At 56.4% G+C, this 27,397-nt stretch overlaps 1 protein-coding gene across 3 annotated transcripts in view; it reads left to right on the top strand.

The window, feature by feature from the left end:
- Positions 1–27,397, top strand: part of CALN1 (calneuron 1) — a 62,680-nt gene that overhangs the window by 12,969 nt on the left and 22,314 nt on the right. For 2 of the 3 annotated variants that reach the window (XM_029082005.2, XM_029082007.2), the window contains exon 3: positions 16,823–16,947. In XM_029082005.2, the coding sequence (XP_028937838.1) occupies positions 16,823–16,947 (125 nt within the window). Of the gene's footprint in view, positions 1–4,730; positions 4,838–16,822; positions 16,948–27,397 lie in introns of those variants that run through there. The other variant, XM_029082009.1, reaches the window with a different exon arrangement.

Raw genomic sequence — 27,397 nt, forward strand, 5'->3', positions numbered from 1 at the left:
AGAGAGAAACGATTTACAAATAGTGGGAGCAGGAGAAGGAACAAGGTTATACAGGAAGTCCTACTAAAGTACCAGAATGAAAATAGCTGTATAAATAATTAAACAGACAAATAAAAATGTACCAATGCAAAGTGCTAAGGGTAGGCACGGGACAGATCTAAGTATTAAGGTTGGTGTCGGCTTGATGTGACCGGGGTGGCGACAGTGAATAAGGGAAGACTTGGGAAGGTTGCTGGGGTGGCTTTAGGTTAAGCTCGTTGTGGGTAGGGAACGTCTCCGCCAATTCTGTTGCATCGTACACTCCCAAGCACTTAGAACAGTGCCCGGCACACAGCGAGCAATCAGTAAATACGATCGATGATGATGATGATGACGGAGGATGAAGACACCTTACAAGGAAGCAAGCAGCATCATTCTAGCAGCCCCGATGGTATAGACAGCTCAGTCTGAGTTCCAGGATAAGCAGTGTAAGCATGATACTCACTCCCTTCCAGGCGGCCACCAAGACTCTGAGCAAGGCTAGTCAAAGCCACCAAGACTGGTTCAACAAAGATGACTCAGGGATGAAAGAACCACATGCAGCCAAGCAAGTAATCATCATTATCATCATTATCTATTATATTTATTGAGCCCCAACTGTGTGCAGAGCTCTGTACTAAACATTTGGGAGAGGACAATACAAGAGTTGGTAGACACGGTCCCTCTCCACAGTGAGCTTACAGTCTAGAGGGGGAGACTGACATTAATTTAATAAATAATTTACATATACAGATATGTAATAAGTACAGAACACGGACTGTGTCCAACCTGATTTACTTGAAGCTATCCCAGCACTCAGTACATTGCCTGGCACATAGTGAGCGCTTAATAAATATCATCAGGAAAATCCTGTAGACTGCAAGTGCCTGTTGGGCAGGGATCACATCTACCAACTCCGTTGTGTTGTTCTTTCCCAAGAGCTCAGTACAGTGCTCCGCACCCAGGAAGCGCTCGGTGAATATCATCGATTGGTCGATAACACCTTGCAACACTCATTACCTGGATGACAGAGAGGTTAATAGAGACCTGTGCTGTGACATGCAAATCAAGTTACAGTCACACTTCAAAAGACTGGCAGGCTGCCAAAGCTGAAGAAGTCCCCAGCTCTGCAGGCCACCTAGTGTGGCCTAGTGGACGGAGCACGGGCCCGGGAATCAGAAGGACCTGGGTTCCAATCCCAGATCCACCACCTGTCTGCTGTGTGACCTGGGGCAAGTCATTTCCCTCATCTGTAAAAGCGCTGGGGTGGATACAAGCAAATCATATTGGACACAGTTCCTGACCCTTATGGGGCTCACAGTCTTAATCCCCATATTACAGATGAGTCAACGGAGGCACAGAGAAGTGAAACGATTGACCCAGCGGAAAAGGGGTAGAGCCTGAATTAGAACCCAAGTCCTTCTTACTTGCAGGCCCATGCTGTAATCCACTAGGCCATGTTGCTTCCCTCATTACTCATGAGATCCAACTGCTCAGAAAAGTTGATCTCGATTTGGAGATCGCTGCAAGATGGCCTGTCTGGTTGGGTCACAACTGAAAGTGCTCTGTCCGATCCATTCCCCATCTTGAATGAAACTGGCCGGGCTATGTAACAGGTCTGCTCCTGTTGAATTTATACTACACCGCTACGCCGGAGGATGCAACAGAGAGCCTGGGATCTGGCCTTGGAATACACTTCCGATTCTTTTGGAAACATTCAACTCCACAGGCGAAGAACATCCTATTAAACCCTAGAGACCAGGCGTTCTAGAGCTGTCCTATGGGGACGGCTGCTCCCAGCGGCACGAACCCAAGCCAGTGAGCGCGGAGCAGGCGAACCAGTAGGAAAACCAGGATCGGGATCCCGGACTGCCCTCTCCCAGCCTTACTCTTGCCAAAGCCCTTTGCCTGCAGCATTCTATGGGAGCAAAGCCCTAGAAAAGCCCAGCCTTCTCCTGTCTCGCTACTGCTGCTGTGGCTGACCCCTGAGATAAAGCTGGGATCTAGAGAACTTCAGCAGGCAGAGAATGAGGGAAGGCTGGGGAAGGACCGGGCCACCTTCCACTCCTGCTCTAGTCCAACGGGCTGGAATGGAGGCCCAGAAACACTTTTGGCTTCTCTGGCCTCAGGCACCAAACTCACAATTCCTCTCATTGCAGAAGTCTAATCTGCAGGGAGGAGAGGTGGGAAGACGGAGTCCCTGGCTCTCTTGGCCCCATGGAAGAGGGATTGGCCCAAAGAAAGCCTTAGAGACTGTGTTTTCTGAGAGTGGCACTTGGGCACCAAAGCTTTGGCCCGGGGCCTAGCCCGTATTATACTCTCCCGAGTATCTTACACAGCGCTCCGCATACAGTAAGTGCTCGATAAATACCACTGATTGATCGATCGACCCGAGCTGGCACCCACTGGAAGCAACCACGTGCTTGGGAAGTACTAAACAAAAAGGGGACACGTTCCCTGCCTGCAGAGAGCTTACGTTCTAATGGTAGAAACAATCAAAGATCTACAGCCAAAATAAATAATCGAATGTTCAGTTGAAACAATCCATTTACACAAATGCTGAGGGGCTGGGGCTGGGACAGACTGGAATCTGAGTTGGTTTGGACTGGGGCTGGACCCGAGGCTAGGGCTAAGGCTGGGCTGGGCTGGAGCTGCAACTAGAGTTGGGCCTGGGGCTGGTGCTGGGGATGGGTTAGGGCTAAGTCTGGGGCTAAGGCCCGGGTTGGGCTGGGCTGGGGATGGGACTGGGGTTGGACTGGAGGTAGAGGAGGGGCTGGGCCCCAGGTTGGCCTGCGCTGAAGCTGGCTGGGCTCCTGATCGGGCTGAGCTTGGCTAGCCTGGGCTGGAACTCGGGCTGGGGCTGGGCCCCGGGTTGGGCTGGACTGGGGCCGTTATGTCCTTTAGGACGAGGGCACGGCCAGCCGCAGGAAGGCTTGAACTGCAGGACTTTTTGTTTGGGGTGGGATGGGAGGGAAAGGAGAGAGAAGGAGGAGAGGGAGAAGAAGAAGGGAGGGAGGGCGGACAAGGGAAGGAAGATGTACCCTGGCCCCAATTCCTCCTCTGACTCACCCTGCCGGCCGAGCGGGTGGCTGGAACCACCCTCCCCTCCTCCCCCCCCCCCGGCCCGGGTGTCACCCTGGCAGCCCTCCCCGACTCAGGATGTGCAGCTGGCGCCGGCCCAGCCGGGCAGGGGACGCGGCTCTGACCGAGCCTGCTGTCTGCTCCGGCCACCAGCTGGCAGATGCCCTGTTCCCCTGGCAGCTGTGCCAGCTAGAGGGCAGGTGGATGCAGAGCCGTCCGCAGGGGAGAATTGGGAGGCCCGGGCCCGGCCGGTCTGGTTTCTGGGTGAGTGTCCCGCCTTCCCCGCGTCCTCCGACGATGCGGGGTGGCACCTGTGGCCCTCGGGGCTCAGTCCCAGGGGGTCCAGGGAGAGAGGGGGTGGGGCGGGATGGGGGCAGGCAGGGTCGGAGAGAGATTCCGCCCCCGCCGTGGCCTTCGCTTTGCCCTCTTAACCTTGCCCCCTCCTCACCTGCTGGTGTCCCGTCTGCTTTGGGCCTGCCTGGAGAGGTCCGACTTGGGGGGGGGGGGGGGGGGGAGGAAGATGAGGGCAACCTCTGTTATGACCAAGGGAGGGAGCAAGCAGTAAGATCTGGCTAGAGCCACTGGCCCTTCTTCTCTGGCCCTCGACCGGGGGCAGAGAAGAGCAGAAAAGAGTGGCGATTCGGGGGGCTCTGGGCGTGTGTGTGTGTGTTCGTGTCGGGTTGGGAGGGGAGGTCCGAAGGTATCTGTGGTGGGGGGCGGTTGTGTATGTTTCTGTGGTGATGGAGAGGGAGGTCTGAAGGTATCTGTGGCGGTGGGGCGTTTGTGTACGTTTGTGTGGTAACGGGAGGGGAGGTGTGAGGGTATCTAGCGGGGGCGGGGAGGGGGGGGCGAGTCTGTGCTCGTATCCGTGTTTCGGCGGGGGGAGGAACGGGTCAGCGTATGAGTGATGGTGGGAGATGCCGGGGCCGGGGGCGGGGGGGGGGGTGTGGGGTCCGTCTGGGAGTCTCCCCTGCTCCCGCCGGAGGCCCTCGGTTCGGGCTGCCCCGAGCAGAGGGGCAGTCGGGGGGCGGGCGGGGGCGCCGGGCCCTGGGGGGACGGAGGGCCCAGGCCACGCGGGGGGCCTCGGGCGGACCAGGGCCGGGGGCTAGGGGGGCAGCGGCCCCTCCGCGGGGCTGGGGACTGAGCCCGTGCCCACGCGGTGCGTGGGAAGAAGGAAGGGAGGGAGACGGACGGCAGACAGACGGACGGACGGACGGACGGACGGACGGACGGATGGACGGGCCGCCCGGCAGGGAGAGGGTTGGGACAGGGGACAGCGCACGACCCGAAGGGACACAAAAAAAACAATAAGACGAATACTGTTTATTTTCTCCGGACTCACCAAGGGCTGGGGAGGGGGATGAGAGCGCAGAGACTCGGCTGCAGCTGAGTGTGTGTGTGTGTGTGTGTGTGTGTGTGATGGGGGAATGTAGGTAACGGTGCGTGTGTGTGTGCCTGTCTGTGTGTGCCTGTTCTCCCGGGTGAGTGACAGAGTGCTTGTGTGTGTGCGTGTGTGTCAGGAGGAGGCTGGGGGGTTGTGAGTGTGAGTGTGAGCTTGAGTGTGCGCGCCGCCCGAGCGGGTCCCTCCCCCGCCCCCGCCCCCGCCCCCGCCGCTCGGCTGGGCTCGGTTGGGCTCGGTTCGGTTGGGTTCGGTTCCCGGGCGGAGCGGAGGCGCCTCGGGTCCGGACCCAGGCAGCGGGGCCCCGGGGACCCTGCGGCGGCCCCGGCCGGGACAGAGGTGAGTGTGCCGACCCCCGACCCCCACCCCCGCCCCCGCCCGGGGCCGGGGGCCGAGCGCGCCTGGGCCCCCCGGGGAGCCAGGACCTGTTGTCGTTCGGGGGCGGGAGCGGCGCCCCGCGCTCTGCGCTCTGCGCCCTGCGCCCTCCCGGGAGGCGCGGCGGGCCGGGGGGGAGGGAGGGGGCGGAGAGGGGGATTTGGGGCCATCGAGGAGCCCCCCTCCCCCCGGGCCGCCCCCCGCCCCCGTCCCCCCGGGCCGAGGCGGGGGCGGATGGCCACGGGGGTCGCCGGGCGAGGGTAACGGGGGAAGGGGCGGCTAGGGGAGGGGCCCCCCGCCCGGGCCCCCCGGGAAGATGCACCGCGCGTGACGCCCCCGGCCCCTGGAGCGGCCGGCCCCGGGGGGAGGCCTCGGCGGGGGGGCCGGGGGGGGGGGGCTCTCCGGACGGAGCTGGGCAGGGGCAGGGGCAGGGGCGGCCCTGGGCAAAGGGAGAGTCGAGGGCCCGAGGGATGGAGCCGACCGGCCGGCGGGCTTGCCCCGGCCCTGCTCCCGGCCTCGGCCTCGGCCTCGGGCCCTGCCCCCCCCCCCCCCCCCCCCCGACCTGTGCCCCTGCCCCTTTCCTAGCTGCTGTCCGTGCCCGCCCCTGGCCTCGACCCATCCCCGCCTCCTTCCCCTGCCCCGGCCTGGTCCTCGCTCCTGTCCGATCCTCATATCTCTCCCTCTGCCCCCGCCCCGGCTCCGACCTTACTCCCGTCCAATCCTGTCTCTGCTCATGTCCCCGTTTCTTCCCCTGCCTCTGCCCCTGCCCCGGTCCCGGCTTCCGTCCCCGCCCCGCCCGTGCCCCCGCCCCTACCTCCATCCCTGCCCCATCCTCACGCCCGTCCAGTCCCGTCCCCGCTCACATCCCCGTTTCTGCTCCTGCCCGTGCCCCTGCCCCTGCCTCCGTCCCCGCCCTACCTGAGCCCCTGCCCCTGTCCTCGTTGCTGTCTAATCCCGTGCCTGTCTCTGACGCGTCCCTGCCCGGTCCCTACTTGTGTCCGTACCTGTCCCTGCCTTCATCCCTGCCCCTGCCTCTCTCCCTCTCCCCCCACCTTCACCCCCGCCCCGTCCTCCTTCTCGTTCAATCCGGTCCCTGCTCACATCCCCGTCTCTGCCCCCGTTTCCGTCCCTGCCCTGTCCTGCCTGTGCCCCTGCCCCCTGTCCTGGCTGCTGGCCAATTCTATCCCTGTCTCTGCCCCTGCTCCTGCCCCGTCCTTACTTCTGACCAATCCTGTTCCTGCTCCTCTCCCTGCCTCTGTCCCTGCCCCTGCCCCGACCGTGCTCCTGTCCAATCCTGTCCCTGCTCCTCTCCCTGTCTCTGCCCCACACCCTGTCTTCTCTCCTGACTCTGTCCCGGCTTCCATCCCTGCCCTGCCTGTGCCCCTGCCCCTGTCTCTGCTCCTTTCCCTGCCCCTGCCTCTGCCCATTCCTGCTCCTACCCGTGCCCCTGACCTTGTCTTTGACCTTGTCTCTGCCCCTGCTTTGCCTGATCTTTTCCTTCTCACTTGGTCAGGGCACTGAGCGGTGGCAGGGGAAGAGGATTACCTGCTTCTGCCAGCGCTGGTGCCCCCAGGAGAGGTGGGGGCCGGAGAGTGCAGCCCGAGGCTTCTCTCCTGGCTCAGGGGGAGCAGGAAGGGCCTCTGCACTGGGCTTGCCTGGGAGAACTGTAAAATCCCCATAGGTCCCCAGTGGACAGGTTGGGCACCCTCGCAATAAATGGGTTACTTCTGTGCCAGGCCCTCCTGACCCCACAGGTGGTTTGGGACCACTGCCCTTCCTGGAAGCCGACCCGCACCAGTGGGAAGGAGGGTGCCTGGTACCTGGGGTCCGGGGCGGCTGGGCTGCCTGTCGTGTGTGTGTGTGTGTGTGTGTGTGTGCGTGCGTGCGTGCACGCGCACGCATGCAGATTCTAGAACCGGCGGGCTGTCCTGGGTCAAGGTGGGCACTGACCCAGATGGATCTGGGGCATCATGGGGACTTGGTCTCCTGGACCTGGAGTTGGGAGTGGGGGTGCATGGAAGGATGGGCATTTGCAGCGGGCTTGCATCTCCTCAGGGTCCTGGACTGCAGCCGCCCAGCCCTTCCGCCCATGGGGATTGTGCTGGCCAGGCTTGGAGCCCCAAGTGCGGTTTTAGGACTGTGAGAGCCATTACACGGCCAAGACCCTCAGGGGAGGCCAAATGTGTCGAGCTCAGCCGAGCCAAGAGCCCCCCAACCCAAACCAGCCCCAATGAGGCAGCTGCCAGAGCAGCGTCCCCCTTCTTGTCTGGCCCACCTAGGACCTGCTGCCTGGCCTGGGTCAGGGGCCGGCAGGTCTCACCAGGACATCTGGTTCTGTGCTGGAAAGATGGGTTTAGGCCTGGATCTTTGTCCCCGTCAGGGACCAGACCTGGGTAGGGGCCCTCCACGGGAGGACGGGCTGGCAGGTCCATAAACTCCTCTGGGGCCCACAAGCTGATTCACCCTGGGTGGTCCCACCCAATTAATAATAATGATAATAATCATTTTGGTATTTGTTAAGCGCTTACTATGTGCCAAGCACTGTTCTAAGCTCTGGGTAGATACAAGGTAATTAGGTTGTCCCACGGGGGGCTCACAGTCTTAATCCCCATTTTAACAGAAGAGGTAACTGCGGCACAGAGAAGTTAAGTGACTTGCCCAAAGTCACACAGCTGGTAAGTGGCAGAGTCGGGATTAGAACCCACAACCTCTGACTCCCAAGCCCGTGCTCTTTCCACTGAGCCACGCTGCTTCTCATTTAGGAGGGAGAGGTAAGGGGATGGACTGGCAAGGGGGCTCAGGCTGGTATGTGTGTGGGTGGGGGAGGTCAAACTGGCAAAGAGCGTTGGGCTGGTGAAGAAGTTAGACCGGCGAGAGGGGGTGAGTTGGCAATGGGGTCAGACTGATGTGAGGGGTCAGACTGGCCAGGGGAATCTGGCTGGTGAGGGAATTTAAACCGGAGAGGGGGGTCAGGCTTGTATGTGCGGAGGGGTCAAACTGACAAGAGGATTCAGATTGGTGACAAGGGTTGGGCTAGCCAGGGATTCAGGCTGGTGGGACGAGTCAGGCTGGTTAAGGGGGGTGGGCTGACGATGGGGTCAAACTGGAGAGAAGGGTCAGACTGGCTAAGGGGGTCGGACTGGCGAGGAGGGTCAGACTGGCAAGTGGCGGGGTGGGACTGGCGGGGAGACTGGGGGTTGGGCAGGGCACCCCACAGGTTGTTGTTTGCCAATTTCCTTGGGGGCTAGCCCTCATTTGACTTTGCTCCTGCCCGTCAGGGGCTTGTTTGGCCTACAGGCAGCCAAGGGTGCTGTGGAGCCAAGGCCACTATGGCCAGTGAAGGGTCTGAGGCGCATGGGTATAGCCCCTGGGGACTTCCCCTTCAGCTCTGGTCCTGGGCCATTGCCAGGCTCCCCCAGGCTGCGGTCTGAGTCCGGACAACCTCCCGCTGGGCCGTGGTCTGAGTCCACACAAGCCCCAAACCGGCCACGGTCTAAGTCCCGGAAATCGCCTCCGCAACCAGGTAGCGGTCCGAGTCTAGACCAAACCCAGCCAATCTACAGTCTGGGTTTGAAATAACCCCGACCAGGCCATGGTCTGGGTCCTGACCCACCCCTGCAGGGCCGAGGTCTGAGTGTGGACAACCCCCGCCTGCTCCAGGCCCCGCTAGTCCCAAAATGTCAGTTTTCCCCTCACCACTGGAGAAGCCACGTTGAATCCTAGGGTTTGTCTGCCTGGGGATTTCTAAGTAAACCTGGCCAGACCTCACTCCTCGAGCGCTCGGATCTGACCGGTCGCGGGCTGAGGGGACCCGGGATTTCCCATTCCACAGCTGTCGGTCACTTCCCTACTCCATGACCAAGTGTCCCCATAGCCTCCGCTTTGCAGCCAGAGAGCTCGGGGCTGCTGGTGGCAGGGTGGTGGGCTTGTGAGGCCGAGAGAGAGGACCTATTATGATCCAGGGCATTTGCCAAGGGGTTGAGGTCTCCAGAGAAAAGGCATGACCCAGCCAGCTCTCAACTAACCACGGGCAGGTTGTCCGCTCTGGGGGTCATCCGTGGCAGAGATCGATTATCCGTGGCCAGATTATCTGCAGCAGCTTTCAGCAGCTGTGAGCCGGCTCCCTCTAGTATACACAGTCAGCCCCGTGGCTCTCTCCAGTCTCCCCAGGCCCACCCCTCCAAGGCCCAGGCAGGGGGTCTGGAGCTGCCTTCCTGGCTGCCAGGATGTTAATGATGATAATGATGTGATGATGATGATGATGATGATTGTATTTGCCAAATACTGTGCTAAATTCGGGGGTAGAAACAGTACGATCAGATCAGATACAGTCCCTGTCCCACTTGGAGCTCCCAGACTAAGGGGGAGAAAGAACAGGAATTGAGCCCCCACTTTACTGACGTGGAAACTGAAGCACAGAAAAGTGAAGTGGCTTGCCCCAGATCACAGAGCAGGCCAGTGGCGGGGCAGGGATTAGAACCTGGGCCTCGGGACTCCCAGTCCACTAGGCTACACGCAGTCGTTCTCTCCCCGCAGGGTGGATGAGTGAGAGCCGACTACTGCCCTTGTGGTTCTATGCCGCTGAGCAGCTGCAATGAGGAGAGAAAGGCAGGAAAATTTGAGTCTAGTCTGCCCTGGCATTTCCGAATTTCAGAATCCTGGGGGGGGGGGGTCCTCCTCTTCCCTGCCCCTCAGCCCCCAGCTTCTCCCTTCTCCCACCTCTTCTCAGCCCCTTCCCTCCCAGTCCCCCAAACTCTCCATGCCCTTCTCCAGCTCCCCTCCCCTCTGCCGCTCCAAATTACCCTACTCGACCCTGTGTCTCCATCTTGGAATTCTAGTCATCCCTTTCCTTTGGGGTCCTGGGAGTTGGGGAATAGGAGGAGAGATGCTGCCATTACTTGGCATTCCAGAGGGGCCCTGCCAGCAAGATGCAAAATCTAACCCTCAGGGGGAGTCGCTGCCTTTTCAAGAGAGGCCCATCATCGCCCATCACAAAACGTCCCCCAGTGTCCCACCTGCCCCTCGGCACTTGTCCGCGCACCGAATCCCCCCAGGAGATCTCCCAATCAGTCAACCAATCAGTAGAGAAGCAGCATGGCTCAGTGGAAAGAGTACAGGCTTTGGAGTCAGAGGTCATGGGTTCGAATCCCGGCTCGGCCACTTGTCAGCTGTGTGACTTTGGGCAAGTCACTTCACTTCTCGGTGCCTCAGTTCCCTCATCTGTAAAAGGGGGATGAAGACTGTGAGCCCCACGTGGGACAACCTGATTCCCCTGTGTCTACCCCAGCGCTTAGAACAGTGCTCGGCACACAGCGCTTAACAAATACCAACATTATTAGTATTGATTGGGTGCGTACTGTGTGCAAAGCACTTAGACCGAGCACTTGGGAAAGCACAACAGAGTTGTAGACACGATACCTATCCTATCCTCGAGGAGCTCTGAGCCTAGCTGGGGAGACAGGCTCCGAATTAAATTTCAGCTCATTCATCTAACACTGCAGCCATATGGGAAGGGTAGGAAGGCAAAACTGGGCCCGCAGGCCACAGTGAGGATGGTGAGGGTGAGCTGGGGATGCAGGAAGGGTCAGAGGAGGGGGAAGAGCTGGGGGGAGGGATGGGGGGGACCCGTGGGAAGGGTCGGGGAAATCGGGGTCGCGGGAAGAGTCAGTGTGGGAGAGAGCCGTGGCCATGAGAAGGGTCAGTGAGGGGTGGAGAGAATCGGGGTCGTGGGGACACGGATCAGTAAAGGGAGCCGGTAAGGAAAAATGCCTGGAGCGAAGCGATGTGTCCACACCTGTTCTGTGGTAGGGAATATTTACCTTTCTCTCAGGCTGGAAAGGGCAGGCCTCCCACTCCGCATCCAGATTCATGTAACTGGGGAGACTGTACGCAATCTCATTAGGAAAGAGGCCCCAGCTGCCTGCTGTTCAGTTAGTCGCGCTCATGACCGCCGTACCACCTCACCGATGAAAAGGGTCATGGGGAGGGGGACAACTGGCATCCCACTGTGCATGGGGCCTCGGGAGTCCCGGCACACGAGGCAGCTCCCGGAAACACAGGAGCTGACAGAGCACGCGGAAGGGCTCTGGCCTCCGTTCCTTGGGAAGGGGAATTGGCAGTGGTGGTGGTGGCGGAGGCAGCCGAAGGGGGTCATCGCGGGCCCGGTGCTCTCGGCGCCAAGGAGAGGTGTCCAACCCCCGGCCGCAGGAGTGGCGGGTGCGGGCCTCGGTCCCAGCCTCGGGGTTGCTTCCTTCCCCATCTCTCTGAGGCAAAATTTCTGGATGGGGGGATGGGGCAGAAGCTGTGGGGAAAAAGGTAATAATAATAATAATGTTGGTATTTGTTAAGCGCTTACTATGTGCCGAGCACTGTTCTAAGCGCTGGGGTAGACACAAGGGAATCAGGTTGTCCCACGTGGGGCTCACAGTCTTAATCCCCATTTTACAGATGAGGGAACTGAGGCACAGAGAAGTTAAGTGACTCGCCCACAGTCACACAGCTGACAAGTGGCAGAGCTGGGATTCGAACTCATGAGCCCTGACTCCAGGGCCCGTGCTCTTTCCACTGCGCCACGCTGCTTCTCTAAGTTAGGGGTGGACGGGACGAGGAGACTGGAAACTTGCCATCTGAGGTTGGCCCCCGACCTGCTTCTCAAAGGCGAGACCCCCGTGCAGGGATGCCTTTGTGCCCCTCCCTACCTTACTTGGAAACGAGACGCGACGGGGCAGCCACAGCTGCAACCTGTAGACGTGCTTTTTTTTTTTTTTAACGGAATTTGTTAAATGCTTACTTTGTGCCAGGCACTGTACTAAGCACTGGAGTAGATACGAACAAATCAGGTTGGACACAGTCCAGGGCCCACATTGTGCTCAAACCTTAATCCCCATTTTACAGATGAGGTGCCTGAGGCACAGAGAAGTGAAGTGACTTGCTCGAGGTCACTCAAGCAGACAAGTGGCAGAGCGGACATTAGAACCCAGGTCCTCTGACTTCCAGACCCATGTTTTATCAAGCAAGCCATCGTATTTATTGAGCACATACCGGGTGCCGAGCGCTGTACTGAACCCGTGGGAGATTACAATATAATGGAGTTGGTAGACACGTTCCCTGCCCACACTGAGCTTACAGTCTAGAGAGGGAAACATACATTAATATAAATTACAGATATGCACTTGAGTGCTGTGGGGCTGAGGGGAGGGTGAATAAAGGGTATAAATCCAAGCGCAAGGGTGATCCAGCCAGAAGAGAGTGGGAGAGGAGGAAATGGAAGACAGGGAAGTGCTTTATCCACTAGGCCACGCAACTTCCCCATTGTCCCCAGTTTACTGGTCCCCAACTCACTGTCCCCTGTCACTGGGCACTGGTCCCAGCTCCGCGGCTCACTGCCCCCGGGTCACTGGTCCCCAGCATGCTGGCCCTGACTCACGGGACCCAGATCGTTGGTTTCTGGATCACTGGCCCCGGCTCACTAATTCTGGCCCATTGATCTCAGCTCACCGGTCCCGGGCCGCTGTCCCTGACTCGCTGCCCCCGGCTCACTGGTGCCGATCCACCAGGCCCCGTTCGGGCCTGACAATTCTCAGCTCGAAGCTTGGCTATTCCCTCAATCGCGGAAACCTGCCGGCCCCAGAGGGGCTGGTTTGCGGTTGGTGAGGGTCTCACTGGCACCCCTCCGTTACGGTCTCTGACGCTGGGCTGGGAGGGCGGGTCGGTTAGGCCACCCAACGAGATCAGGGCTCGTCTCCGGGGGGAAAGGATCATTGTCCAAGCTGTGGGAGGTCCTGCCCCGGCCCTCCCTGGGCCACGGGGAGGGAGTCGCCTAATTACAAAGGGAAAAAACGAGACCAGATTCCTGGGCCTTCTTCCCAGCTCAGAGGTGGCTTGTTCAATCCCCCTCCTGGGTCCAGGGTACAGCTTCCAGAGGTTGGGGTCTGGGATCCAGGATGTAGGGCAGGGTATGTGTCTACCTACTCTGTTATACTGTTCTCTCCCCAAGGCTTAGTAGAGTGCTCTACGCACAGTAAGAGCTAGATAAATACGACTGATTGACTGATCGACTGATTGTTGGATGCAGGGTCCAGGGTGCAGGATCCAGAATCCTGCATTTAGGATCCAGGGTTCAGGATACCAACTACAGGACCCAAGATGCAGGGTCCTAAGTCCAGGGTTCAGGGTCCGGGGTACCAAGTTCAGGGCTGAGGGTGCAGGGTCCTAAGTCCAGGGTCCGGGATTAGGGGTCCAGGGCACCTGCCTGACAGAGACCTTGTTGGGAACCACAGTCAAACAGTGAATTGATCAGTAGCATACCCTGAGCCCCTACTGCCGACAGAGTGCACTGTACTAAGCACTAAGGAGACTAAGATATTAGAGTTAGAAGACATGATCACTGGCCTCAGAGGGCTTTTGGTCTAGCGGAGCTGACAGCCAGTGAAATAAAGGAAGGGAAGTGAATTTGTAGGCTAATGTGCGTTTCAGTAATTGCAGGGCTGGGCGGGAGGTGGGGGTAGACAAGTGGTCCAAACAACTGTGTGAACCCAAGTTTGTGGCAGGGGCAAAGTGCCAGGTGGGAGTTGGGGGAATAAAACGTGAGGAGTGGGGAGAGAAATGAATTGGCGAGGGTCTCCTCAAGGGCTGTGATTTCAGAAGGACTCTGTAGATGGGAAAAGCTGTGGTTTGCCAGATGGAAAGCAGCGTAGCCTAGTGGAAAGAGCTGGGGCCTGGAAATCAGAGGACCTGGGCTCTGATGCTGGCTTCACCATTTGTCTGTGTGACCTTGGGCAAGTCACTTCACTTCTCTATGCCTCCTTATCTGCAGAATTAGGATTCGATACCTGTTCTCCCTCCTACTTAAACTCTGAGTCCTACGACCTGATAGTCTTGTATCTACTTTAGTGCTTAATACAGTAATAGACACAGGCTATGCACTTAATAATGATTATCATTACAATTATTATTACTATTATTACATAAAGCAGATCCACGCAGCGAGAAGGTTGGGAGCAAGTGGTTGGTAACTGGAGAAACAACAACAAAGCACAATGATAGGTTAGCTGGAGAGGACCAAAGAGTGTGAGCTGGGGTGAAGTGGAAGAGGAGTGAGGATAAGTAGTGGAGAGAGAGCTGACTGAAAGCCCTAAAACTGATGGCGAGAGGAGTCTCTCCTCGATATGGGAAGGAACTGATGGGAAGGAACTGATAACCTTTGGAGGTTTTTGAGGAGTGGAGAGACGTGCACAGGGCAATGTTTAGAAAAATGACCCGGGCGGCAGAGCGAAGGATGGGCAGGAAGGGGGAGAGGCTAGAGGCAGGGAGGTCAGCGAAGTGCCTGATGCAGTAGTCTTGTTAGGATATGACAAGTGCTTGGACCAGCGCTGTGCTCGCTTGAATGGAGAGGAAGGGGCCAATCGTGGAAACGTAGCTGGGGAAGGAATGACAGGATTTGGTGAGAGACTGAAATGAAAGTTGAGAGAGCTGGAGTAGTCAAGAATAATACCAACCGTGTGGGCTTCGGGACAGAGGGTGGCTTCAGCCGTGGGAGGAAAAGGGAGTGGAGGAGAAGACTTGTGAGGGGAGATGAGGAGTTGAGTTTTAAACTCACTGAGCTTGAGGACGTCCATTTAGGCATGTCCTGGAGGCAGGAGGAAATGTGAGGTTGTAAAGGAGACCTTGGAGAAAATGAGAGGGTGGAAATGATTGCAGAGGATCGAGATGGGAATCGGCAGAGAGGAAGTGGAGGCAGCAGGTATGAACAACCTGTTTAAGGAAGTTGGACAGAAGCAGGTGCACGGATCTGGGGCGAGGGCTGGAGTCTGGAAGCAGCTTGGCCTAGTGGATAGAGCACGGGCCTGAGAGTCGGAAGAGACACCATTTGTCTGCTATGTGACCTTGGGTGAGTCACTTAACCTCTCTGTGCCTCAATTACCTCATCTGTAAAGTGGACACTGATACTGTGAGCCCCAGCGGGACAAGGACTACGTCCAACCTAACTTTCATGTATCTACCCGAGCACTTAGTACAATGCCTGGGACATAGTAAGTGCTTAACAAATGCCAAATTTTTAAGAAAGGGCACAGTGGGATCCAGAGGGTTTTTTAGGATGGGGCAATGAGAGTGAGCTTGAAGGCAGAGGAGAAGGAGACATCGGAGAGTGAGTGGTTGTAGGAGGCGGTTGAGGGGGCAGAAGAAGTGGATGCGAGTGTGTTTACAAAGTGAGAAGGGATGGGGCTGGAGGCCGGGCAGAGAGGGTCAGTTTGGAAAGCAAGTGGCACCTACTGAGTGCCAAGTAGGGTACTGGGTACATACTGTTTGTAGAGCACTATACTGGGAGCCTAGTGTGTATAGAGCGCTGTACCGGGCACCTATTCTGTGCTCTCTCCCCCCCCCCCCCCGCCCATCCTGGGCATCGTTCCAGCCATGTTGGAAGCACGTAGGAGCAAAAAGCTTAAACCCGTGCAGACAGTGGGTCAGACAGCTAACAGGGGATTTGGAAAGGACGGGTCAGATGGGGCTCCCTGACACTCACGCCCCTCTTGTACCCTGCCCTACTGAACGGACTGAAGGCCCTGTTCCCACCACTGTAGGAGGGCTGACAGCTCAACAGATGTGCCACAGCTGGCTTCCAGGTGGCTTCTGGCTGGCAGTGGCCCTGTTTTGTATGAAACTATCGAATTCCCCGTTTCTCGACAAAAACACAAACCTCCGGGAAGCAGGCGAGGAACCTACGGAACCAACAGGATCGTGGAGGTGTCGTGCTAATGAGTGACACCTGTTCAGAAACAACTTGTTACGGCTGTTTCAGTGTTGATCCCTAGGGGCTGGGTCACGCTGGGGCTGCTGGGGTGTCCTGTGGCAAGAGGGGGTCAGGATGGGGGTGGTGCCCAGCTCCGAGGTTTCGGGGCAAGAGGCTCTTTGCGAGGGGACGGGCTGCTACCTTGCTCTCTGTCATCACACCTGCCCTCCTGCCCTCCCCCCTGCCCCGGTCCCCTCCGGTGTCACACCCTGGGGTAGTTTCTTACCTTGCTTACCATCAGAAGTTAGCTTTCAGGGTCAGGTTGTCAGGGTCGGGCAAGGTGAGTGGTAGCTGGAGCCACTTGTCTGCTATGTGACCTTGGGCAAATCGCTTAACTTCTCAGTGCCTCAGTTACCTCATCCACAAAATGGAGGTGAAGACTGTGAGCCCCATGTGGGACAGCGGCTGTGTCTAACCTGACTAGCTTGTATCTACCCCAGCACGTAGAAGAGTGCTTGACACATAGTAGGTGCTTAAAAAATACTATTATTATTATCAGACATGCCCAGCACCCTAAAGAGGAGAGGTCAGATGGTCGAACGTGGTGCAGCCGCCTTCTGAGGCTGTTTTGTGACCGCCGTAACCGGTGGTTCTGTGACTACCGTAACCAGTGCCCATTGCTCTACGTGGTTCCACGTTCACACTTAGCCGGGATGAAGGCTTGCGAGGAGAGGGGCCGGTGGTGCCCACACCTCGGGAGCCCTGCTGACTTGGGAGGGTGGTGCTATCGGGTGCTAGAGAAGCAGCGTGGCGCAGTGGAAAGAGCATGGGCTTTGGAGTCAGGGCTCATGAGTTTGAATCCCAGCTCTGCCACTTGTCAGCTGCGTGACTGTGGGCAAGTCACTTAACTTCTCTGTGCCTCAGTTCCCTCATCTGTAAAATGGGGATTAAGACTGTGAGCCCCACATGGGACAAGCTGATTCCCCTCTGTCTATCCCAGCGCTTAGAACAGTGCTCGGCACATAGTAAGCGCTTAACAAATACCAACATTATTATCGGGTGGGAGAGGACTGGATCCCAGGCCTCCCCAACCACCGCAGCTGCCCAACTCTGAAAGCTTCTCAAAAGTTCTGTGGAGCTGAGGCTGGCGCCCCCTCCTTTGGACCCCATCCCCGGTGAGCAGGCATAGACCGACCTCAGCTGTTCTCTGTTACGGGCAGGGAGAAGATGCCATTCCACCACGTGACGGCAGGACTGTTGTACAAAGGGAATTACCTGAACCGTTCACTCTCGGCTGGCAGTGACAGCGAGCAGCTCGCTAACATCTCCGTGGAGGAGTTGGACGGTAAGAGACCCCCTGTCCCTCCACCCCCGGATGGGCAGGGCTGGGGAGGGTCTCAGGGAAGGGTCTCAGCTGGAAGTTGCCGTATTTACCCTTCTGTTCTGCACTGCAAGAAGGCAAAAACAGCATTCCTCAAGCTGGCACTGAAATCCAGGATTGCACGCAGGTGCTTGGCTGTGGCCAGAAGAGAGATGTGGGGAGGCGAGGGGAGAGAGGGAGAGAGAGAGAGTGAGAGAAGCAGAGACGGGGCACAGAGACAGAGAGAAAGATCAAATTTGAGATGCTCTTCCTCCGTCCACACCGGGCCAAGACTGAGTTGTATCGTGGAGACCAATTCTGGCCACTGGAGGTCCCAGATGATTGTCTTGACCCCGGGCCCTGGGCCCCGGGGACTGTCCTAATCCTAGCTCCAGGGTGACTGTCCCGCCTCCAGCCCCCTATCTCATCTCCAGGAGCAAGGTCACTCGTTGCTGAGGAAGCATTTCGGGTACTTCCTGGAATGGCACTGGGTGTGCGCTGACCTCACGACGACGGAAGCTCCTCTTTTTGGAAATCAAGCTTTGGTTTGACTGCTTACCTGCTGGAACCTGGGGACTGGGAATGATTTGGAAGTTTGGGGAACTGGCTGGTGGAGCCTGCCCCCCCCCCCAATTTCTGGAACTCATCAGGCTTTGTGGGAGAGGGGACTGTGTCCAACCGGATTTACTTGTGTCCACCCCAGCGCTTAGTACAGTGTCTGGCACATAGTAAGCACTTAACAAATGCCATTATTATTGGAATAGCCCCGACTCCCAGGGACAGTAACTCCTGATTGTCTCTGGGACACAGGTTGGCATCAACCCGAGGGAAAACTATGTACTAAGAGCCTCTTGGGGGCAATGTACTTACCACTTGGCAGCATAAGCACTGGGACTGTACTAAGTGCTTGGCCCTGCCCCACAGTTGTGGTATTTGTTAAGCATCTATTGTGTGCTAAGCACCATAATGAGTGCTGTGGTAGATACAGGATAATCAGGTCAGACACAGTCCCTGTTCCAAATGGGGGTTCACAGTCTAAGGAGGAGGGAAAACAGATAGTGAATCTCCATTTTACAGATGAGGAAAAGGAGGCACAGAGAAGTAAAGTGACTTGCCCAAGATCACTAAGCCCTTGGCACTGTATCAAGCCCCTGGGCCTCCACTAAGTGCTTGGCATCATTCTCAACCCAGGACACTGTACTTAGTATTTAGAACTGCATAAGTCTTTGGCACTGATGAGGAATTTGACTGAATTTCAGTGGATAAGACTGAGCTTTTCCCAACCAAGCTGACTTCACTGTCAGAAAATTTGCCAGGCGAGAGAGAGGCTGGTTATAAGATGGAGACCAAGGGATCCCAGCACTGAACGTCCTCAGGAGACAGAGGGAAAACATAGCTTCCCATTGGCCCAGGCTGGAGCCGGTGGCATCCGGTCTCAGTAATGATATTAATAATGGTATTTATTAAGTGCTTACTATGTGCCGATCACTGGGCTAAACGCTGGGGTTCGTACAAGGAAATGGGTTCGGATACAAGTGGTACCCCACAGAGGGCTCACTGTCTAAGGCAGGGGCATGGATGGAGTGACTCCTACCCCCCGTGGACCCTTCCAGCTGATGTGCCTCCTCTTGGCCACCCCTCACACCTTGGCCTCAAGTCCTGGCAGATTCCAGGGGAGGGAGCAAGTGACATCATCACTGCCTTCATTGATGCCATCCTGGTCGCTGTGGTCACTGCGACACTGCCACCAGTCCTGCCGTCATCGACGTTACGGTCACGGTATCACCGCTAAGATTCCCGCCATCGTCATCGTCGAGGTCACTGTGTCACCGCTACCTTTCCCGCCGTCGTCGTCTCTGTGGTCATGACATCACGGCCACCATTCCTGCTGTCACCACCACTACGATCCCCATTCCCACCATTATCATCACTACGGTCGCTGTGTCACCACCACCATATACTGTCCTCTGCTACTTGTCTGCTGTGCGATCTCGGGCAAGTCACTTCACTTCTCTGTGCCTCAGTTATCTCATCTGTAAAGTGGGGATAAAGACTGTGAGCTCCATGTGGGACTGTGTCCAACCTGATTACCTTGCATCTACCCCAGTGCTTTGAACAGTGCTTGGCACAAAGTGAACACTTAACAAATACCATAATCATTATTATTATTATTACTCTGCCAAATGCTTTGTACGGGCTTGGCACAAAGTAAACACTTAACAAATACCGTAATAATAATCATTATTACTCTCCCAAGAGCTCTGCACACAGTAAACACTCAATAAATATGATTGGATGAATGAATTCTCGCCATCATCATCACTATGGTCTTGATATCACTAAATTTTCATCCTGTAGGAGTGGCCGTTGGCTCTTGGTTCTCAGCTGGGCCGATAGATGACATGTGCCTTGAGACATTCTCGGTGCACCCCCCCGTATAACGACCCGTGTTCTCCTGGCTGTGCCCACCCCATCAGCCCCCGCCCTCGGCCCAGGGCAGCTCATTTATGCCAGGCACCTCGGTTTGTTGTGTGATCTCAGTTTGGGGCTGCCAGTTTGTTGAGTCTACCTGCCCACACTTGGATTATTCTCCTAGAGGTGCGAATGGAAGCTCAGGCAGTCGAGGGTGTGCCCAGAGCCACCCCACCCTCTGCCCCGTGCGAGGTGTGGGCGCCAAGCAGATCCAGCTGCCCGCCCCCACTCATCTGGTTCTCCCCAGCAGAGCCAACTCCAGGTTGGACCGCCGTGAGATTCCTTTTACGTTAAGTCCTGGCCTCTCCTGGCCGCCCTACCGGAGAATGGCTGTGGTGAAATTCCTGGGCCCATCATCCGTGCCGGTTTGAGTCACCCACCTACACAGGCGCTATGGAAAAGGCATGAATATTCTTAGAGTGAAAGCCCAACAACCTCCCTTCCCTGGGAGTGAACCAGAACTCCAGCAGAGGGAGACAGGTCGGGCAACCTCACCCGAGGGACTCTGGGCAGCGTGTGCCCTGGGGCTGTGTGTCCTGGTGGTGTCTAACCTGGCGGTGGGGGTGAGGTGTCCTGGGAGAGGTGCTGTTGAAATCCTTGAGAGGAGGAGATGCTGAAAGGGAAAGAGTGGTCCACAAGCACGTGCTCGCACATAGGGGGAGGGGCTGGTCGGCAGGAGTTATAACTACCCCAACATGATGGGGGGAGACAAGGTGGGAAGGAAGAGCCAATCTGGGTGCCAGGTTTCAGGGTGAGTGCTATGCTGTTGCCCTCCTCCTCCTCCTCGGACTATTGGCATTCAGTCTCTTCCTCTCTCTATCTGCCCTCTCCCCCACCCCAACCCCTATCACCCTATGCTCTTTCTACACCCCCCCCACTCTGATTCCACATCTCCAATTGGCTCAGGGTGAGCCAAGGCAGGTAGGGACATGGAGGGGCATGAAGGGACGTGGAGGGACAGGGAGGGGCAGAAGAGGGCAGGGGGAACAGAGTGGGGCAGAGGAGCAGGAAGGAAAGCAGGGAGGGAGGACTGTGTCCAGGGAGATGTTTACTGCGGGGAGGAGTGGGGGGGGGAGGGGGGGCTGTTTACAGTATGTGGGAAGACCGGAGCTGTGCTTCTGTGGGAGATGCCTCTGAAATTGGTGTCCAGAGTCCCCAAGACCATCTGGGTCTTGTTGTGTTATTTCCCTTCCAGTGCCGGGAGCCAAGCCTCTGGGAGCCATGCGCCAGGACCAGCCGGGTGGGGAGAGGAGAAAAAAAAAGAGAAAACGCCGGGCATCAAGCCTGTGTCCATGCGTGTGTCGGCTCCCGGACTTCCCTGTGAAAGTCAAGAGCTCGGTTGCCCTGGGAATCAGCTCTCTGAGGGTTCCATGACCCAGAGAACCAGATTTCTGACAGCTCTGTGGCCCTAGGAGGATTCCAGGCGTCCCTGACCCTGAGTAGGGCGTGGCCTGTGGGATTCTGGGAATCCCAGGCTCTGACTAGGGTTGTGTCCTGTGGAGTTCTGGGTGTCCCAGGTCCTGAGTGGGAAGGGTCGTGGCCTGCAGGACTCTGGGAGTCCCAGCCCTGACTGGGAAGGGTCGTGGTCCTCAGGGTTATGGGAGTTCCAGTATCCGACTGGAGAGGGTCAGGGAACTGCAGGATTCTGGGAGTATCAGGCTCTGACTTGGGTGGGAGATATTGTTCTAGGATTCTGAGAGTCCGGGGGCCTGACTGGGGTGGGTCAGGGTCTGCAAGATCCTAGGGAAGAGGTGGGCAGTGGTGACAGCGTTGTTCTACTGAAGCAGTTCCTCCTTGAGGGTCTGGACCCAGGAAACTCCCTGAGCCCTTTCACTGCTAACCAGCACTGACAGAGGCCTCCTGAGAGCCAAGGACTCTGGGATCAGCCTTCACCCCATCCCTCTGGCGGAGTCCCGACCTTCACCCCGTCCCTTTGGAGGACTTCCCACTCAGCCTTCATAATAATAATAATAATAATAATAATAATAATAATGGTATTTGTTAAGCACTTACTATGTGCCAAGCGTTGTTCTAAATGATGGGGTAGATTTAATCAGGTTTTCCCACGTGGGGCCCATTTTACAGATGAAATAACTGAGACACAGAGAAGTTAAGTGACTTGCCCAAAGTCACAAAGCTGATAAGTGGTGGAGCCGGGATTAGAACCTATGACCTCTGACTCCCATGCCTGTGCTCTTTCCACTAAGCCACACTACTTCATCCCATTCCTCTGGGGGGGTGTCCCAGCTCTTCACCTTATCCGTCCAGGGGACTCTCGACCTTCACACCATCTCTCCGCGGGATCCCAGACCTTCATCTCAGCCCTCCCGGGAATTCCTTGCTCAGGCTTCAGCCCATCCCTCCGGAGGCAGCTCAGGCCTGGGCACCCCGTGCCTCTCATCCAAACGTCAGGGTCTCCCTCCGCTGGCCATTCGGCAGTCCAGAGTGGGAACGTGTGGGCCTCACCCCCACCCTTCTTTCCCTGGCCTGCCCCCTCCTCCTCTTCCCCTGCCCCCCGCCTTCCCTCCCCTGGCAGGGCGAGTTGATTGCGAACCTCCCCTCCCCGCCACCGCGGGCTTCCTGGCCGGGTTGCTCAGGTTCGTGGCACACGTGAAGCCCGGGGCCATTCAATCAATACCGACAGCAATTAGCCCCGGCCCGGCCCCGGGTTGAGTTTATAAAGCTGACAAATGGAGTGCAGAGGGCGCCCAGCTTGGCCGGAGAGCGCAATGGATGCACTCTCCTCTCTCCGCTCCTCCAAGGCCTGCAGAGTCTCATTTGCAAACAAACCGCTCTGGCCCGGGCGCAGGCCAGGATCTCTGGATGGGGCTGCCCTGTTTCTGCCTCTCAAAGGGGCCGACTGCTAGCCTTCCTTCAGCGGCAGCAGCCGCTTCACCGAACCATATCCCTCCCCTCTTTCGGGGCCACCTCAAAAGCCAGTCAATGGATTGTACAATACAGAACACTGCACTAGACTCTTGGAAGACTACAATGCAACGGAGTCGGTAGCTGTGTTTCCCTGCCCACGGGGAGCTTGCGGTCTAGAGGGGGAGAAAGACCTGAAAATCGATTATGGAATCAACCTAAGCCCTCTCCTCCGGAAGGCCTTCCCTGACTGATCCTTGTCCCAGTCTCCTTCAGCCACCTTGGTGCTCTTTGGGGTTGGGCTTGATTCTAAACTCCTACCGTGTATGTCCAAGACCCTAGTGGCAGGTGCAGAGCCGAAGTTCACGTGCAAAGGTGCGGTTACTGACATACGATTGTATTCGTTTCGGGTGTCCCCAAGCAAGGGTCTGGGCTGCTCTGTGGAGATGGTCTTGATGGCACTATAAAAAAAAATCGTGGTATTCGTTAAGCGCCTGCTACATGTAATTAGAAATCAATCAGGTCGGAAACAATACAGGCATTGAATCCCCATTTTACTGATCAGAAAATTGAGGTCCAGAGAAGCTAAGTGACTCGCTCAGGGTCACAGCAGGCAAGCGACAGAGCCGGGATTCGACTCCCAGGCTCGGGCTCCGTCCACTAGGCCGTGGGACTGTGGAGGGGAGGTGTGATGGAGATGAATGATTGCACTTTGACCAAGAGATAGAGTGGAAATTGTCCAGCAGCACCGGGGAGATGTGGGCCGGGCCACACTGTGGCAGCGGAGATGAGGTTAGTGCCAAATCTGGGCCTGTTAATTAATGTTGGTATTTGTTAAGCGCTTACTATGTGCCGAGCACTGTTCTAAGCGCTGGGGTAGACATAGGGGAATCAGGTTGTCCCACGTGGGGCTCACAGTCTTAATCCCCATTTTACAGATGAGGGAACTGAGGCACAGAGAAGTTAAGTGACTTGCCCACAGTCACACAGCCGACAAGTGGCAGAGCTGGGATTCGAACTCATGAGCCCTGACTCCAAAGCCCGTGCTCTTTCCACTGAGCCACGCTGCTTCTCCAATAGAAGAGCCTCTTCTTCTTCTGCCTGTGAATACAGTCTCAACGTGGAGGTCCTCTCCCTCTGCCAGAGCTCAACCCATGGCTGCCTATGTTTTCTAGAACAGGAGTCTGGGTGGGAAGAGAAGAGGGGAGAGGTGAGTCCTACCACCAGCGGGTCTCGCGCTGCGGCTCTCTCCAGTGTAACACTCGTGAGGGATGGCAGAGGGGCACTCCCTTATTCAGCTGGTGCTAGGATGGTGGGTAGGGTGACCCGGCTCCTCTCTCCAGCCTTGGCCAGGGGCCAGACAGATGACCTGACTCCCCCCTCCAGCCTTTCCCTGGGGACACTGGGACTGGATGGGTGACCCGGTTCCCCCTCTACAGGCTTAGCCCAGGGCCAGTGGGGCTGGACAGGTGACCTGGCTCCCCCTTTACAGCCTCAGCCTGGGACCACTGAAGCTGGACAGGTGACCTGGTTCCTCACTTCAGTTTCAGCCCGGTACCACTGGGGCTGGACAGGACTTCGTTTGCATAACCCTAGGGACATAGCATCACCGGCGGAGGGAACGTTCCATTTAACGTGGGAGGATCCGAATTCTGTGCTCACGGAGAGATGGCTGCCTTGGAGGGCCCCCGCGGTCAGCCCGGCGGGGAGAGAATTGGGGCACCAGAGCCTAGCAGCAGCCCTGCCTTCCGGCCCCTGCCCCCGGGTCCTCCTGCTCCCCAGCCCCTCTGAGGTTCAGCTGAACAAGTGAAGGGCTCTGAGTCCTCTCCCTCTCTGTCTACTAAGGTTCAACCGGCAGGTGCCCCAGGGCTGGGTATCAGGGCGGCCAGCGGGCTGGGATGCCCCCGTCTCTTCCCCGGCAGGATCACCCGGCGGTCGAGCACTCCCCGACACAACATGTTGTGTTACCTGTGCCTGTGACTTAGTTTGTGCAGTTGGTGCTGCGCTGCCCCTCCCGAGAGCACGGGTTGCCGTGGGAACAGTGACGTCTGGGCGCGCGGCGAGCGATAGTGGCATCGGCGAGGACTGGCTGGGGTGGGGGAGGTGTGCCAGGGGCCAGAGCTGCTCTATATAGCTGGGAGCGGAGCTGGTTCATATATGGGGCTGTCGGTGGCTTTAAAGGGAAGCGGAGCAGCTTTTTAGACAGGGCTGGTGCTGCTTTAATCAACAAGGTTGGATATGGCTTACAGAGAAGAACAGAGCTGCTATATATACACATACATACATATATATAGGACTGGTGCTACTTTAATCAACATAGTTGGACACGGTTCATATAGTGGAGCAGGGCTGGTTTATATATGGTGTTGGCAGTGGTTTACAAAGGGGAGTGGAGCTGGTTTATACAGGCTAGCAGAGCCGGTTCATACATAGGCTTGGCATTGGTTTGGAAAGGGGAGGGGAGCTGATTTATTTAAGGGTCTGGAGCTGGTTTCTATACTAGAGCAGGGCTGGTTTATATATGGTTCTGTCGGTGCTTTACAAAGTGAAGTGGAGCTGGTTTACATATGGGGCGAGAGCTGGTTTAGTATGGGACCAGCACTGTTTTATATAGAGGAGAGGGCATGGTTTATATATGGGCCTGGGCCTGGATTGGGGAGGGGAGCAGAGTTGATTGATTTATGGGGCCAGTGCTGGTTTATACAGGAGAGTGGAGCTGGTTTATATATGGTGCCAGCACTAGTTTATATAGGGGAATGGAGCTGGTTCATATATGGGCCAGACGTTGGATTACCAAGGGGAGCGGAGCTGGTTTATATATGAGGCTGGCACTGGTTTATATAATAATAATACTAATAATGGTGGTATTTCTTAAGCACTTACTTTGTTCCAGGCACTGCACCAAACACTGGGGTGGATACAAGCAAATCGAGTTGGACACAGTCCCCGTCCCACATGATAATAACATTTATAATAATGATGGTATTTGTTAAGCACTTACTATGTGCCAAGCATTGTTCTAAGTGCTGGGGTAGATACAAGGTAATCAAGTTGTCCCACGTGGGGCTCACAGTCTTAATCCCATTTTACAGATGAGGGAACTGAGGCACAGAGAAGTTAAGTGACTTGCCCAAAGTCAAACAGCTGATAAGTGGCGGAGCCGGGATTAGAACCGTCGACCTCTGACTCCCAAGCCCGTGCTCTTTCTACTAAGCCATGCTGCACAATGGGCTAATAGTCTTAATCCCCATTTTGTAGATGAGGTAATTGAGGCCCAGAGAAGTAAAATGACTCGCCACACAGCAGACAAGTGGCGGAGCCAGGATTAGAACCCATAACATTCAGACTCCCAGGCCTGCATTCTATCCAATATACCATGTTGCCTCTCATATAAGGGAGCGGAGCTGGTTTATATACGGGACTAGCACTGGTTTATCATCAGGGTTGGGTATAGTTTACGTAGGGGAGTGCCGCTGGCTTGTCCGCGGTTCCGTCTCCGGACCAGCTGCGGCAGGTGTCAGCTGCAGGTCAGGAGTTCAGAGGCTCGCCCAGGCCCGCCACCCCCTCCCAAACAAGGAGAAGACCATGAAGAGCCTGGACTGGGCCTTAGACAACAGCAAGGCCAGCAGAGTTTTCGGGTGGGAAACTCACGTCTGCCCTTTCAGTGCCAGTGGGCTTGGAAGGGGTCTAGACTGGGACAGATGGAATGGAAAGCTGCAGAGTGTGTGAAGAATCCCACCCGACGCACCTGGGACAGAGAAGCAGCGTGGTCTAGTGGATAGAGCACGGGCCTGGGAGTCAGAAGGGTCTGAGTTCTAATCCCCGGCTCCACCATGTGCCTGCTGTGTGACCTTGGACAAGTCACTTGACTTCTCTGTGCCTCAGTTGCTGCATTTGTAAGATGGGGATTAAAATTGTGAGTCTCATGTGGGACTGGGACTGTGTCCAGCCCGCTTTACTTGTTTCCACCTCAGCACTTAGAGCAGTGCCTGGCACACAGCAAGTACTTAACAAATACCGCTATTTTATTATTATTTGCTCTGAGCTCAGGCTGCCCCTTTCCACACTCACTAATCAGCTAGGTGCGTGCTGGGAACTCCTCGGGCTCAAGCTCCTGTGCACAGACAAAACCCAGCCACCTTCTGTGGGAAGATATGTCTTCTCTGGTTTTCCTGGCAGAGAGGAGCAAGGGAGGGTCCCATGCCAGATGCCTGGGGGAAGCTGGACCGAACGGCCCCCCTCGGCCATCGACTACTGGCTGTCTATCCGGCTCTGCTCATTGTTTCGGGATGGCCTAAGTGTCCACAGCAGAACCCTTCATCTTCCCACATAAACCCTATCCTCCCTGTGACTTTCCTGTCACTATAGACAGCACCACTACCCTCTCTGACTCACGAGCCCGTAACCTTGACATGCTACTGAACTCATCTCTCTCATGTAACCTACACATTCAATCTGTCATGAAATCCATTGGATTCCACCTTCACAACACTTCTAGAAACTGCCCTTTCCTTTCCACCCAAACTGCTACCAACTGCATCTGACCTGTCTGCCTCCTGTCTCTCCCCACTTCACTCTGATGTCTGGATCATTTTTCTAAAAAAAATTCAGTTCATGTCTCACCAATCAACACCTCTAAGGGTCGCCCATCCAACTCCACGTCGAAAAGAAACTCCTCACCATTGGCTTTAAGACACTCAGTCAGCTTTCTTCCTCCTACCTTACCTCTCTGATCTGCTAAAACGCACTCCACACCCTCCATTCCTCTGTCGCCAACCTATTCTCGGTATATCGGTCTCATCTTTCTCACCACAGACCCCTTGCCCATGTCCTCCCTCCAGCCTGGAACTCCCTCCTCCTTCATATAATAATAATAAAAATATGGTATTTGTTAAGTGCTAACTATGAATCAAGCACTGTTCTAGGTGCTGGGGAAGATGCAATTTAATCAGGTTAGACACAGTTCCCGTCCTAGATGGGGTTCACGTTCTTAGTAGGAGGGAGGACGGGTATTGAATCCCCATTTTTACAATTGAAGAAACTGAGGCACAAAGAAGTTGTGACTTTCTCAAGGTCACTTAGCAAGCAAGTGGCAGAA

Source organism: Ornithorhynchus anatinus, chromosome 17 (assembly GCF_004115215.2).
Source record: "Ornithorhynchus anatinus isolate Pmale09 chromosome 17, mOrnAna1.pri.v4, whole genome shotgun sequence".
Classification (NCBI taxonomy): Eukaryota; Metazoa; Chordata; class Mammalia; order Monotremata; family Ornithorhynchidae; genus Ornithorhynchus; species Ornithorhynchus anatinus.